At 40.9% G+C, this 15,696-nt stretch overlaps 2 protein-coding genes across 2 annotated transcripts; both read right to left on the reverse strand.

The window, feature by feature from the left end:
• Positions 1-9,694: 9,694 nt before the first annotated feature.
• On the reverse strand, positions 9,695-12,306 carry LOC106598687 (cAMP-responsive element-binding protein-like 2). Its single transcript, XM_045713400.1, has 3 exons — positions 12,018-12,306; positions 11,620-11,817; positions 9,695-11,317 (listed from the first exon to the last, which is right to left on the reverse strand). The coding sequence occupies exons 1-3, from the start codon at positions 12,030-12,032 to the stop codon at positions 11,198-11,200; spliced, it is 333 nt and encodes a 110-aa protein (XP_045569356.1). The 5' UTR covers positions 12,033-12,306; the 3' UTR covers positions 9,695-11,197.
• A 2,221-nt stretch (positions 12,307-14,527) lies between these two features.
• Positions 14,528-15,111, reverse strand: LOC123738340 (vitelline membrane protein Vm26Ab-like). Its single transcript, XM_045713402.1, has 2 exons — positions 15,066-15,111; positions 14,528-14,931 (listed from the first exon to the last, which is right to left on the reverse strand). Exons 1-2 carry the CDS (start codon positions 15,109-15,111, stop codon positions 14,528-14,530), a joined length of 450 nt encoding a protein of 149 aa, XP_045569358.1.
• Positions 15,112-15,696: the final 585 nt, after the last annotated feature.

The following is a 15,696-nucleotide window of genomic DNA, read 5'->3' on the forward strand; positions in this document are numbered from 1 at the left end:
TCTTGAGGTACAAGCTTGGCAACACCTGTATTTGGGGAGTTTCTCCCATTCTTCTCTGCAGATCCTCTCAAGCTCTGTGAACTTGGATTGGGGAGCGTCGCTGCACAGCTATTTTCAGGTCTCTCTCGATGTTTGATCGGGTTCAAGTTCGGGCTCTGGCTGGGCCACTCAAGGACATTCAGAAAATTGTCCCGAAGCCACTCCTGCGTGGTCTTGGCTGTGTGCTGTCATGACGTTGGCCTGTGGGTAAGGTTTATGACCCCCCCATAAATACCTTTCTCCCTTCCCTCTCTCTCTCTGACTCTACAGAAGGACCCTTGAATAGCCTTTGTTAAACATTGAGAGTCTGGGAACATCAAACAAGTGGGGGGAAAGGAACCATATTTCGGTAATAGAACCAGTTGGAAATATACCAGGTACTTAATGAGTATGGATGTCAGTTCGGTTGTCATCTGAGACATTATGACTGATGACAGGACGACATAAACTGTACCTGGGAAAGTATACACCCTCTAGTTATCAGATTCACATGGAATTGTTGTTCAATTTAAATGTATAAAAAATGAAACTATTTGTGAAAAGATTAAATGTAATTTTAACTTCCAAATGAGAGAATTGGGTTTTCATAAGGTTAGAGCTCCGCTCACTCGGCGGCACCGCCCATGTGAAGAGCGATTGGTTATAAACTATGAAACACGCCCTTCTCTCCCCTCCTGTATATATTAAAGCCCTTGACGAGAACGTACCTTTCTGTTCCCGACTACATTAGGATGTTAGAAGGGTTCAGATAATAAACTGGTCCAAGGACGTGAGGACTTACCATTTCCCGCGTTGAAAGGACAAAGACCACCTACAGAACTAAACCAACCTCAGATAATAACCTAACAAAATTAACATCGAATTTCAATGTGAAGGTGACGACCTTCATGCCGGAAGGATGAATTTCGAATACATACCAGCCAGGATATAGCATGGCAACTTGGTATGGACTTTGAACTCTTATTCGCTCCAGAAGTGATACCTCCTAGCCGTTGAGTTAGCAGCGGCAGCTGCTAACGTTGGGCTAGGAAAGGACGGACAAAGGATTTGCTCTAACAAACAACACGATACTACAAAGTATACAGTTTACCACCAGAGACACTCTTCAAAGGACAAGGAAGATCTCTGTTTGGGCGACACGGCCAGCATCTACGACCAACCTACCGAAGCGCAGCTCAGAGTAAATATTTATTGCGTTTTCCTTTTTCCAAATGGGCGGTAATTTTAAAATGCATAAGATAATGTATTTACGATAGCAGAGCTTCTCCCTTTGGTCCTCAGTCTTCCCGCTCTTTCACTCAAACCCAACCCCTTTCCTTTGTGTAACCAGCCGTCATGTCGGCTCCGTCCACCAGGGACGTTTTCTGTATGACATCATTTGCATTCTGTGTATATGTAATTCTGTGTGATTAGTTAGGTATTTAGTAAATAAATAATTAAACCCAATTTTGTATTGCTGATTCAACTTGTTAGCCAGGGTTCGTGAAGATAACCAAGAATTTACCACTTTCAGATGAGACTAAACAAGGTGAGGATTGAATATTGACTGCTATTGATGTGAGAGATTACCAGGTCTTTAAGAGTTTATTCGGAAGATAACAGCTCTATAAACATTCTTTCGTGGTGCCCCGACTTTCTAGTTAATTATCTACCTGATTAGCTTAATCAGGTAATATTAATTACAGAGAAAGGATTTTATAGAATAGCATGTCATATCACTTAATCCGGCATAGCCAAAGACACGACAGTGCTTAGTGTCGTTGTCCTGTTGGAAGGTGAACCTTCGCCCCAGTCTGAGGTCCTAAACGCTCTGGCGCAGGTTTTCATCAAGGATTCTCTCTGTACTTTTCTCTCTATCGTGACTAGTCTCTCAGTACCTGCCGCTGAAAAACATCCCCACAGCATGATGCTGCCACCACCATGCTTCACCGAAGGGATGGTGCCAGGTTTCCTCCAGACGTGACGCTTGGCATTCAGGCCAAAGAGTTCAATCTTGGTTTCATCAGACCAGAGAATCTTGTTTCTCATGGTCTGAGAATCCTTTAGGTGCCTTTTGGCAAACTCCAAGCGGGCTGTCATGTGCCTTTTACTGAGGAGTGGCTTCCGTCTGGCCACTCTACCATAAAGGCCTGATTGGTGGAGTGCTGCAGAGATGGTTGTCCTTCTGGAAGGTTCTCCCATCTCCACAGAGGAACTCTGGAGCTCTGTCAGAGTGACCGTCTGGTTCTTGGTCACCTCCTGACCAAGGCCCTTCTCCCCGATAGCTCAGTTTGGCCGGGCGGCCAGCTCTTAGGAAGAGTCTTGGTGGCTCCAAACTTCTTCCATTTAAGAATGATGGAGGCCACTGTGTTCTTGGTGACATTCAAGAAGGTACCCTTCCCCAGATCTGTGCCTCGACACAATCCTGTCTCTGAGCTCTACGGACAATTCCTTCGACCTCATGGCTTGGTTTTCGCTCTAACATGCACTGTCAACTGTGGGACCTTATATAGACAGGTGTGTGCTTTTCCAAATCATGTCCAATCAATTGAATTTACCACAGGTGGACTCCAATCAAGTTGTAGAAACATCAAGGATGATCAATGGAAACAGGATGCACCTGAGCTCAATTTCGAGTCTTAGTTACCTTGGCATAGCTGGCATAATATATAGTTACCTTGGCATAGCTGGCATTATATATAGTTACCTTGGCATAGCTGGCATTATATTTAGTTACCTTGGCATAGCTGGCATTACATTTAGTTACCTTGGCATAGCTGGCATTATATTTAGTTACCTTGGCATAGCTGGCATTATATTTAGTTACCTTGGCATAGCTGGCATTATATTTAGTTACCTTGGCATAGCTGGCATTATATTTAGTTACCTTGGCATAGCTGGCATAACATATAGTTACCTTGGCATAGCTGGCATTATATTTAGTTACCTTGGCATAGCTGGCATTATATTTAGTTACCTTGGCATTGCTGGCATAACATATTGCATAACATTTAGTTACCTTGGCATATTTGGCATTATATATAGTTACCTTGGCATAGCTGGCATTATATTTAGTTACCTTGGCATAGCTGGCATAACATATAGCATAATATACAGTTACCTTGGCATAGCTGGCATAACATATAGTTACCTTGGCATAGCTGGCATTATATTTAGTTACCTTGGCATAGCTGGCATAATATACAGTTACCTTGGCATAGCTGGCATTATATTTAGTTACCTTGGCATAGCTGGCACTATATTTAGTTACCTTGGCATAGCTGGCATAACATATAGCATAACATTTAGTTACCTTGGCCTAGCTGGCATTATATATAGTTACCTTGGCATAGCTGGCATTATATATAGTTACCTTGGCATAGCTGGCATAATATATAGTTACCTTGGCATAGCTGGCATAATATATAGTTACCTTGGCATAGCTGGCATTATATATAGTTACCTTGGCATAGCTGGCATTATATTTAGTTACCTTGGCATAGCTGGCATTATATTTAGTTACCTTGGCATAGCTGGCATAACATATAGCATAACATTTAGTTACCTTGGCATAGCTGGCATTATATATAGTTACCTTGGCATAGCTGGCATAACATATAGTTACCTTGGCATAGCTGGCATTATATTTAGTTACCTTGGCATAGCTGGCATAACATATAGCATAACATTTAGTTACCTTGGCATAGCTGGCATTATATATAGTTACCTTGGCATAGCTGGCATTATATATAGTTACCTTGGCATAGCTGGCATTATATATAGTTACCTTGGCATAGCTGGCATTATATTTAGTTACCTTGGCATAGCTGGCATAACATATAGCATAACATTTAGTTACCTTGGCATAGCTGGCATTATATATAGTTACCTTGGCATAGCTGGCATAACATATAGTTACCTTGGCATAGCTGGCATTACATATAGTTACCTTGGCATAGCTGGCATTATATATAGTTACCTTGGCATAGCTGGCATTATATTTAGTTACCTTGGCATAGCTGGCATTATATTTAGTTACCTTGGCATAGCTGGCATAATATTTAGTTACCTTGGCATAGCTGGCATTACATTTAGTTACCTTGGCATAGCTGGCATAATATATAGTTACCTTGGCATAGCTGGCATAATATTTAGTTACCTTGGCATAGCTGGCATTATATTTAGTTACCTTGGCATAGCTGGCATTACATTTAGTTACCTTGGCATAGCTGGCATAATATATAGTTACCTTGGCATAGCTGGCATAATATTTAGCATTATATTTAGTTACCTTGGCATAGATGGCATTATATATAGTTACCTTGGCATAGCTGGCATTATATATAGTTACCTTGGCATAGCTGGCATTATATTTAGTTACCTTGGCATAGCTGGCATAATATATAGTTACCTTGGCATAGCTGGCATAACATATAGCATAATATATAGTTACCTTGGCATAGCTGGCATAACATATAGCATAATATATAGTTACCTTGGCATAGCTGGCATAACATATAGCATAATATATAGTTACCTTGGCATAGCTGGCATTATATTTAGTTACCTTGGCATAGCTGGCATTATATTTAGTTACCTTGGCATAGCTGGCATGTCTGTCCTTGGAAATGTTTGTGTTTCTTACAACGTCATGCTAATCACATTAGCACAGAATGAATGAATATTAATGAGTGTCAGAATGAATGAATATTGATGAGTGTCAGAATGAATGAATATTGATGAGTGTCAGAATGAATGAATGAATATTAATGAGTGTCAGAATTAATGAATATTAATGAGTGTCAGACAGAATTCATGTCTATTAATTAGTCTTTATTTATTTAAATTACCTCAGGACAATAGAATCATCATTTGTAAACCAAAGCAGGACCAGGTATTTTGGCTGCATTACGGCGAGAGAACGTGAACTAGTCTAGACCTCGACTAGACACCACATGATACAACCTAGGATGAGCAACGCTTCAGCGGCGGCTCTGTTCTGGGAAGGACGTGTCCCCATTCTAGCCTTTCACACAAACAAGACACTTGAACATCTTTACAAAATGACAAATAGCATTTCTCTCTGCCCGTCAGACCTTTTATACCTTCTATAACATCACACTACAAAACCAGGGGGGGGGAGGGGGGGGGGGAGGTCTTTCTGTGATCCAATAATAAATATATATATATATAAACAATAAATCCAACATATTCAACATATAGTGCTGTGTGTCGTTACAGCATCACCTCTGTAGATTCAGGATAGATTTCCCCATCTATGTCCCCAATGGTGCCCTATCTAGTGCACTACTTTAGCTGGCATTATATATAGTTACCTTGGCATAGCTGGCATTATATTTAGTTACCTTGGCATAGCTGGCATTACATTTAGTTACCTTGGCATAGCTGGCATTATATTTAGTTACCTTGGCATAGCTGGCATTATATTTAGTTACCTTGGCATAGCTGGCATTATATTTAGTTACCTTGGCATAGCTGGCATTATATTTAGTTACCTTGGCATAGCTGGCATAACATATAGTTACCTTGGCATAGCTGGCATTATATTTAGTTACCTTGGCATAGCTGGCATTATATTTAGTTACCTTGGCATAGCTGGCATAATATATAGTTACCTTGGCATAGCTGGTATTATATTTAGTTACCTTGGCATAGCTGGCATTATATTTAGCATTACATTTAGTTACCTTGGCATAGCTGGCATAATATATAGTTACCTTGGCATAGCTGGCATTATATTTAGTTACCTTGGCATAGCTGGCATTATATTTAGTTACCTTGGCATAGCTGGCATAATATATAGTTACCTTGGCATAGCTGGTATTATATTTAGTTACCTTGGCATAGCTGGCATAATATATAGTTACCTTGGCATAGCTGGCATTATATTTAGCATTACATTTAGTTACCTTGGCATAGCTGGCATTATATATAGTTACCTTGGCATAGCTGGCATAATATATAGTTACCTTGGCATAGCTGGCATAACATATAGCATAATATATAGTTACCGTGGCATAGCTGGCATTATATATAGTTACCTTGGCATAGCTGGCATAATATATAGTTACCTTGGCATAGCTGGCATAACATATAGTTACCTTGGCATAGCTGGCATTACATTTAGTTACCTTGGCATAGCTGGCATTATATATAGTTACCTTGGCATAGCTGGCATTATATTTAGTTACCTTGGCATAGCTGGCATTATATATAGTTACCTTGGCATAGCTGGCATTATATATAGTTACCTTGGCATAGCTGGCATAACATATAGCATAATATATAGTTACCGTGGCATAGCTGGCATTATATATAGTTACCTTGGCATAGCTGGCATAACATATAGTTACCTTGGCATAGCTGGCATTATATTTAGTTACCTTGGCATAGCTGGCATTATATTTAGCATAACATTTAGTTACCTTGGCATAGCTGGCATAATATATAGCATAATATATAGTTACCTTGGCATAGCTGGCATTATATATAGTTACCTTGGCATAGCTGGCATAACATATAGCATAATATATAGTTACCGTGGCATAGCTGGCATTATATATAGTTACCTTGGCATAGCTGGCATAACATATAGTTACCTTGGCATAGCTGGCATTATATTTAGTTACCTTGGCATAGCTGGCATTATATTTAGCATAACATTTAGTTACCTTGGCATAGCTGGCATAATATATAGCATTATATTTAGTTACCTTGGCATAGCTGGCATTATATTTAGTTACCTTGGCATAGCTGGCATTATATTTAGTTACCTTGGCATAGCTGGCATAATATATAGTTACCTTGGCATAGCTGGCATTACATTTAGTTACCTTGGCATAGCTGGCATTATATATAGTTACCTTGGCATAGCTGGCATTATATTTAGTTACCTTGGCATAGCTGGCATAACATATAGCATAACATTTAGTTACCTTGGCATAGCTGGCATTATATATAGTTACCTTGGCATAGCTGGCATTATATTTAGTTACCTTGGCATAGCTGGCATAACATATAGCATAATATACAGTTACCTTGGCATAGCTGGCATAACATATAGTTACCTTGGCATAGCTGGCATTATATTTAGTTACCTTGGCATAGCTGGCATAATATACAGTTACCTTGGCATAGCTGGCATTATATTTAGTTACCTTGGCATAGCTGGCACTATATTTAGTTACCTTGGCATAGCTGGCACAACATATAGCATAACATTTAGTTACCTTGGCCTAGCTGGCATTATATATAGTTACCTTGGCATAGCTGGCATTATATATAGTTACCTTGGCATAGCTGGCATAATATATAGTTACCTTGGCATAGCTGGCATAATATATAGTTACCTTGGCATAGCTGGCATTATATATAGTTACCTTGGCATAGCTGGCATTATATTTAGTTACCTTGGCATAGCTGGCATTATATTTAGTTACCTTGGCATAGCTGGCATAACATATAGCATAACATTTAGTTACCTTGGCATAGCTGGCATTATATATAGTTACCTTGGCATAGCTGGCATAACATATAGTTACCTTGGCATAGCTGGCATTATATTTAGTTACCTTGGCATAGCTGGCATAACATATAGCATAACATTTAGTTACCTTGGCATAGCTGGCATTATATATAGTTACCTTGGCATAGCTGGCATTATATATAGTTACCTTGGCATAGCTGGCATTATATATAGTTACCTTGGCATAGCTGGCATTATATTTAGTTACCTTGGCATAGCTGGCATAACATATAGCATAACATTTAGTTACCTTGGCATAGCTGGCATTATATATAGTTACCTTGGCATAGCTGGCATAACATATAGTTACCTTGGCATAGCTGGCATTACATATAGTTACCTTGGCATAGCTGGCATTATATATAGTTACCTTGGCATAGCTGGCATTATATTTAGTTACCTTGGCATAGCTGGCATTATATTTAGTTACCTTGGCATAGCTGGCATAATATTTAGTTACCTTGGCATAGCTGGCATTACATTTAGTTACCTTGGCATAGCTGGCATAATATATAGTTACCTTGGCATAGCTGGCATAATATTTAGTTACCTTGGCATAGCTGGCATTATATTTAGTTACCTTGGCATAGCTGGCATTACATTTAGTTACCTTGGCATAGCTGGCATAATATATAGTTACCTTGGCATAGCTGGCATAATATTTAGCATTATATTTAGTTACCTTGGCATAGATGGCATTATATATAGTTACCTTGGCATAGCTGGCATTATATATAGTTACCTTGGCATAGCTGGCATTATATTTAGTTACCTTGGCATAGCTGGCATAATATATAGTTACCTTGGCATAGCTGGCACAACATATAGCATAATATATAGTTACCTTGGCATAGCTGGCATAACATATAGCATAATATATAGTTACCTTGGCATAGCTGGCATAACATATAGCATAATATATAGTTACCTTGGCATAGCTGGCATTATATTTAGTTACCTTGGCATAGCTGGCATTATATTTAGTTACCTTGGCATAGCTGGCATGTCTGTCCTTGGAAATGTTTGTGTTTCTTACAACGTCATGCTAATCACATTAGCACAGAATGAATGAATATTAATGAGTGTCAGAATGAATGAATATTGATGAGTGTCAGAATGAATGAATATTGATGAGTGTCAGAATGAATGAATGAATATTAATGAGTGTCAGAATTAATGAATATTAATGAGTGTCAGACAGAATTCATGTCTATTAATTAGTCTTTATTTATTTAAATTACCTCAGGACAATAGAATCATCATTTGTAAACCAAAGCAGGACCAGGTATTTTGGCTGCATTACGGCGAGAGAACGTGAACTAGTCTAGACCTCGACTAGACACCACATGATACAACCTAGGATGAGCAACGCTTCAGCGGCGGCTCTGTTCTGGGAAGGACGTGTCCCCATTCTAGCCTTTCACACAAACAAGACACTTGAACATCTTTACAAAATGACAAATAGCATTTCTCTCTGCCCGTCAGACCTTTTATACCTTCTATAACATCACACTACAAAACCAGGGGGGAGGGGGGGGGGAGGTCTTTCTGTGATCCAATAATAAATATATATATATATAAACAATAAATCCAACATATTCAACATATAGTGCTGTGTGTCGTTACAGCATCACCTCTGTAGATTCAGGATAGATTTCCACATCTATGTCCCCAATGGTGCCCTATCTAGTGCACTACTTTAGACCACATCTATGTCCCCCAATGGTGCCCTATCTAGTGCACTACTTTAGACCACATCTATGTCCCCCAATGGTTTCCTATCTAGTGCACTACTTTAGACCAGATCCATTTCCCCAATGGTGCCCTATCTAGTGCACTACTTTAGACCAGATCCATTTCCCCAATGGTGCCCTATCTAGTGCACTACTTTAGACCAGGACCCTATGGGAACCTATTCCCTATATAGTGCACTACTTTAGACCAGGGCCCTATGGGACCCTATTCCCTATATAGTGCACTACTTTAGACCAGGGCCCTATGGGACCCTATTCCCTATATAGTGCACTACTTTAGACCAGGGCCCTATGGGACCCTATTCCCTACATAGTGCACTACTTTAGACCAGGGCCCTATGGGACCCTATTCCCTACATAGTGCACTACTTTAGACCAGGGCCCTATGGGACCCTATTCCCTACATAGTGCACTACTTTAAGGGAACGGAGTGCCATTTGGGATGTTGGCATAGTTCTGCTCCAGATACAAAACGGAGTCATAACCAATACAAGTCAAATAAGAGTAATTGCTTTTGTTTTGGATGAATGCACAGCCTTAAAACCCTTTCACTTCTTCCGTCTTGGGTTCACATCCATATACCATTAAACGCTTCCTCGATTCTCACACGTAGAAGCTAAAACATTTGAGACAAGGAAATGTAAATAAAACTGTGCAATAATACAGGCTGTCTATAGCTGTAACTAAATACAGGCTGTCTATAGCTGTACCTAAATACAGGCTGTCTATAGCTGTACCTAAATACAGGCTGTCTATAGCTGTACCTAAATACAGGCTGTCTATAGCTGTACCTAAATACAGGCTGTTTATAGCTGTACCTAAATACAGGCTGTCTATAGCTGTAACTAAATACAGGCTGTCTATAGCTGTAACTAAATACAGGCTGTCTATAGCTGTAACTAAATACAGGCTGTCTATAGCTGTAACTAAATACAGGCTGTCTATAGCTGTAACTAAATACAGGCTGTCTATAGCTGTAACTAAATACAGGCTGTCTATAGCTGTACCTAAATACAGGCTGTCTATAGCTGTACCTAAATACAGGCTGTCTATAGCTGTACCTAAATACAGGCTGTCTATAGCTGTACCTAAATACAGGCTGTTTATAGCTGTACCTAAATACAGGCTGTCTATAGCTGTAACTAAATACAGGCTGTCTATAGCTGTAACTAAATACAGGCTGTCTATAGCTGTAACTAAATACAGGCTGTCTATAGCTGTAACTAAATACAGGCTGTCTATAGCTGTAACTAAATACAGGCTGTCTATAGCTGTAACTAAATACAGGCTGTCTATAGCTGTAACTAAATAACATATTTGACATGATTAACATTAACGAATCCGAGTGTTGTGATAGTGAACCACTCATGATAAAAATCAGGCCAGTCAGGTGGATTACGACTGTAAATAATATGAACTATTACTCTGAAGGTCGTCGTCGTCCCCCCCCCAGCGTTAGTAATGATATGTATCTCAGACAGTTCTGTTGCTGTACGTCTCCTCTAGAGGACGGAGGACGGGGGGCGGGGGGGTGGCTGAAACAGACAGACCGGTGAGACACCGCTTCACTCTCCGTCACAGAGGCCTTATACAGTGGAGCGTTCTGGCATGATGGACGGAGTACCTGCTGCCTAGCGCTGGAACCTTCCAGCAGACAGACAGACTCGCTCTGGGGCATATTCACTAGGGCAACAAACGGAAGCAAACAGGACGAATAAAAAAAGTGGGGAGCTGGTAGGTATTACACACGAACACCCTTGTTTTCTGTTGCACAACGTTTGATATAATTTCCCCCCCCATAATGAATATAACCCGGGTCTGTCACCTCAAAACAAAAAACGGACAGTCGGACTAGTTCTGGTGTGGCGCCGCCAACACATCAGCTCTGGTTGCTGTTCTTCGAGGTCTTGGTGGAGGAGTTCTGTTCGTCTCCCGTCAGTAGAGCCTTTATCTCAGACGGGATCTTCCCCTGGTCCATGGCTGTACACCACTGCTTGTACTGAAGGAGAAACCAAATAGAGAGTTAGATGACAGAGTTGGCTGTGGTCTGGAAACATCTATTTAGCGACACAGAGGCTTGTTTAGAATATTAACTATATTAGTGACTGTCAGTGTCTCCGGAAGTTTCTACGGGATGGACTAGGCCTCTATTCAAGAGGCAGGTAAAATAAAATAATTCTACATTTGTGAAATATGGTGGATTTTTTCATTTTCTTCACCCCAACACCAAATGAGTGGTGGTTTTAGATAATTGACGGGGAACAGCCAGGTGCATTTAGGAAGAACGGGTGATGTAGTTACCATCTCCAACTCTTCCCTCAGGGCGCAGATGGCCCTCTCCTTGCTGGACACGAGTTCCTCCAGATACTGATACCGGAGTTTCTTCCTGGCTCGGCACTCACGGGCGCTCTGACGACTCCTCTCCAACTTGGCTTTCAGATCAATTTTAGCGGGTTTACGGCCTCGTTTACCGGGTTTCTTCACTTTACCTCCCACCATCTATCGAGATAACAGCAGAACAAGACAATAAATACACAGCGGCCTTTTGTTATTCGGAGACTGTAGTCTTAGTGCATCAGTTAGCTACAGTAACCTAACCTCTTGTTGGAGAAGCAAAACACAATACACCAGAAAAGCATGAACAATCATGACTGATTTAAGCCTACAAACATGTTTAACAAATGCAGAGAACCACATACCTTGCTGTCATCCATTTTGGTCAACACAAAGCTATCTATCGAGGGCTGCTAGTGACGCAAACTCGACCGTTTTCAAGATGGATGACGATCAAATGAAGACAAGTTGTGGATTATATATATATATATAAAAATAAAAATATATATTATCTCACAAATCAACACATTTTCTTAAAAATAGGAAAACATTCCTGTAGCTTCGTGTTCGACAGCGTTTTTGTTGCACTTTTTTCCTGCTCCAATGTTTTTAGCGACAGTGACGCTTCCTGTTGTGGTAACTTCAGACCGAGCCCCACCCCCCCTTCGCTAGGGATTCTGGGACTTGGGGTTTTTTGCGTGACTCAATCAAAATGAAGTTTGTCTGTATACCAGGGGTATAAAAACTACAACTACCATCAACTATTACGAAAATATGGGTGGAGGAACCAAATAATATTCTATCTAATGGGGTCTGTGAGAGGATCTCTTCGTAATAAAGCTATAAACGCTCATATAACGTTTTCACGTTGCGGTATAAAGGACAGTGTCAGTCTGGAGCAAGTTATTATAATGTGTATAATTATGGTAATATATTCTCAATTATATACACTACCGGTTAAAAGTTTTAGAACACCCACCCATTCAAGAGTTTGTCTTTATTTTTTTTACTATTTTCTGTATTGTAGAATAATTGTGAAGTCATCAAAACTATGAAATAACACAATCATCAATTGTATAAAACCATGTTTGATATCACCTATAGTATAAACCATGTTTGATATCACCTATAGTATAAACCATGTTTGATATCACCTATAGTATAAACCATGTTTGATATCACCTATAGTATAAACCATGTTTGATATCACCTATAGTATAAACCATGTGTGATATCACCTATAGTATAAACCATGTTTGATATCACCTATAGTATAAACCATGTTTGATATCACCTATAGTATAAACCATGTTTGATATCACCTATAGTATAAACCATGTTTGATATCACCTATAGTATAAACCATGTTTGATATCACCTATAGTATAAACCATGTTTGATATCACCTATAGTATAAACCATGTTTGATATCACCTATAGTATAAACCATGTTTGATATCACCTATAGTATAAACCATGTGTGATATCACCTATAGTATAAACCATGTGTGATATCACCTATAGTATAAACCATGTTTGATATCACCTATAGTATAAACCATGTTTGATATCACCTATAGTATAAACCATGTTTGATATCACCTATAGTATAAACCATGTTTGATATCACCTATAGTATAAACCATGTTTGATATCACCTATAGTATAAACCATGTTTGATATCACCTATAGTATAAACCATGTTTGATATCACCTATAGTATAAACCATGTTTGATATCACCTATAGTATAAACCATGTTTGATATCACCTATAGTATAAACCATGTTTGATATCATCAATAGTATAAACCATTTTTTCCCCCAGCCTATATGTATAGGGTCTAGTAACCAGAAAAAGTGTTAAACAAATCAAAATATATTTGATATTTGAGATTCTTAATTCAAAAGGCACTTGCACATCTGAGCTATCTTCTTGGCAGGTGCAGCTGAACAGGATGAAGGAAAGGGGAAACCGCACACTGATCTCTTTAACCCATCGCTGCTCTTTAACCCATCGCTGCTCTTTAACCCATCGCTGCTCTTTAACCCATCGCTGATCTTTAACCCATCGCTGATCTTTAACCCATCGCTGATCTTTAACCCATCGCTGATCTTTAACCCATCGCTGATCTTTAACCCATCACTGATCTTTAACCCATCGCTGCTCTCTTTAACCCATCGCTGATCTTTAACCCATCGCTGATCTTACGTCTCGGCCTCACGGCCTTCGTCAGACCTCTTGTGAGTTTTTTAAATTAGCACCCTTATGTAGACCTAGCCCCACCCACATCCGTTCCACGCATCAAATGGGGAGTCGGGTGAAAACAAATAAGTGCTACCAAATATAACAATATTAATTTCATAAATATTCAAATAAAGTGTGTACATGAAATGTATTAAACACGTCTGTAAAACCACAATGAGGACATCGACCTACCAAGCAAGTTTTCATAAATCATTGGGTACAACGGAAGAAGAGATTCTTCAAATAGCTACACTTTGCCTTGATGGCAGCTTTGCACACTTTTGGCATTCTCTCAACCAGCTTCATGAGGTCGTCACCTGGAATGCATTTCAATTAACAGGTGGGCCTTGTTAAAAGTTAATTTGTGGAATTTCTTTCCTTCTGGGACAGGGCAGCAGGGCTAGGGTTCTGGGTTAATATTGAGTCTGGGACAGGGCAGCAGGGCAGCAGGGCTAGGATTCTGGGTTAATAGTGAGTCTGGGACCGGGCAGCAGGGCAGCAGGGCAGCAGGGCAGCAGGGCTAGGGTTCTGGGTTAATAGTGAGTCTAGGACAGGGCAGCAGGGCTAGGGTTCTGGGTTAATAGTGAGTCTGGGACAGGGCAGCAGGGCAGCAGGGCTAGGGTTCTGGGTTAATAGTAAGTCTGGGACAGGGCAGCAGGGCAGCAGGGCAGCAGGGCAGCAGGGCAGCGGTGCAGCAGGGCAGCAGGGCAGCGGTGCAGCAGGGCAGCAGGGCTAGGGTTCTGGGTTAATAGTGAGTCTAGGACAGGGCAGCAGGGCAGCAGGGCAGCAGGGCAGCGGGGCAGCAGGGCAGCAGGGCAGCGGTGCAGCAGGGCAGCGGTGCAGCGGTGCAGCGGTGCAGCAGGGCAGCGGTGCAGCAGGGCAGCAGGGCAGCGGTGCAGCAGGGCAGCAGGGCAGCAGGGCAGCAGGGCAGCAGGGCAGCGGTGCAGCAGGGAAGCAGGGCAGCGGTGCAGCAGGGCAGCAGGGCAGCGGTGCAGCAGGGCAGCAGGGCAGCGGTGCAGCAACCCTAGGGTTTCTGGATTAACCAGGGTGAAACATAACAGTAATTGTAAATCGCATGTCCTTCATTCCGTGATTTATAATGAAGAAATATAATTTCGGGGCCCAGTCAGGGTTTGGACCCGATCCCAGATTGTTTACACCGCTGACTGATGATCAGAACTGCAGAAGAGGAGGAACATAATAACGTCGTCATAGTAACGGGACACTTTAAGGTGTTGTCATAGTAACCCCCTGGCCATAGAGAGAGAGGGTTTTTTTTTTTTTTTTGTTCTCTATTTTTGGTTTAGGCCAGGGTGTGACATGGGTGGGCGTTCTAGGTTTCTTTTTCTATGTTGGCGTGTGATACGGTGTTTCGGGCCGTGTGTGGCTCTCAATCAGGAACAGCTGTAGATCGTCGTTGCTGATTGGGAGTCATACATAGGCAGCCCTGTTTTTTGGGGGGTTTTGTGGGTGAATTATTTTCTGTTTAGTTTGTATCCTGACAGAACTGTTGCTGGTCGGTGTTGTTGTTATTATTATTTTTGTATTAGTGTTCATTCGGGTTATTAAAATCTTGTAAGATGAACACATCCTCCGCTGCACCTTGGTCTCGGGTTTGAACGACGGCCGTTACAGGTGTTTTCTAAAATCAGAGAGATGTCGACGTCGTGATACGACGGGTTTTCTTCCAGTTGGCAACATGGCCGTCGGTATCGGCTAGTCACTGACAGGTGAAACTCCCTCAATTTGAAAAGTGTCGTCTCTCTCTCTTTCCCCTTGTAAATCAAATTGTGTTTTG

This window comes from Salmo salar, unplaced genomic scaffold (genome assembly GCF_905237065.1).
Source record: "Salmo salar unplaced genomic scaffold, Ssal_v3.1, whole genome shotgun sequence".
Taxonomy (NCBI): Eukaryota; Metazoa; Chordata; class Actinopteri; order Salmoniformes; family Salmonidae; genus Salmo; species Salmo salar.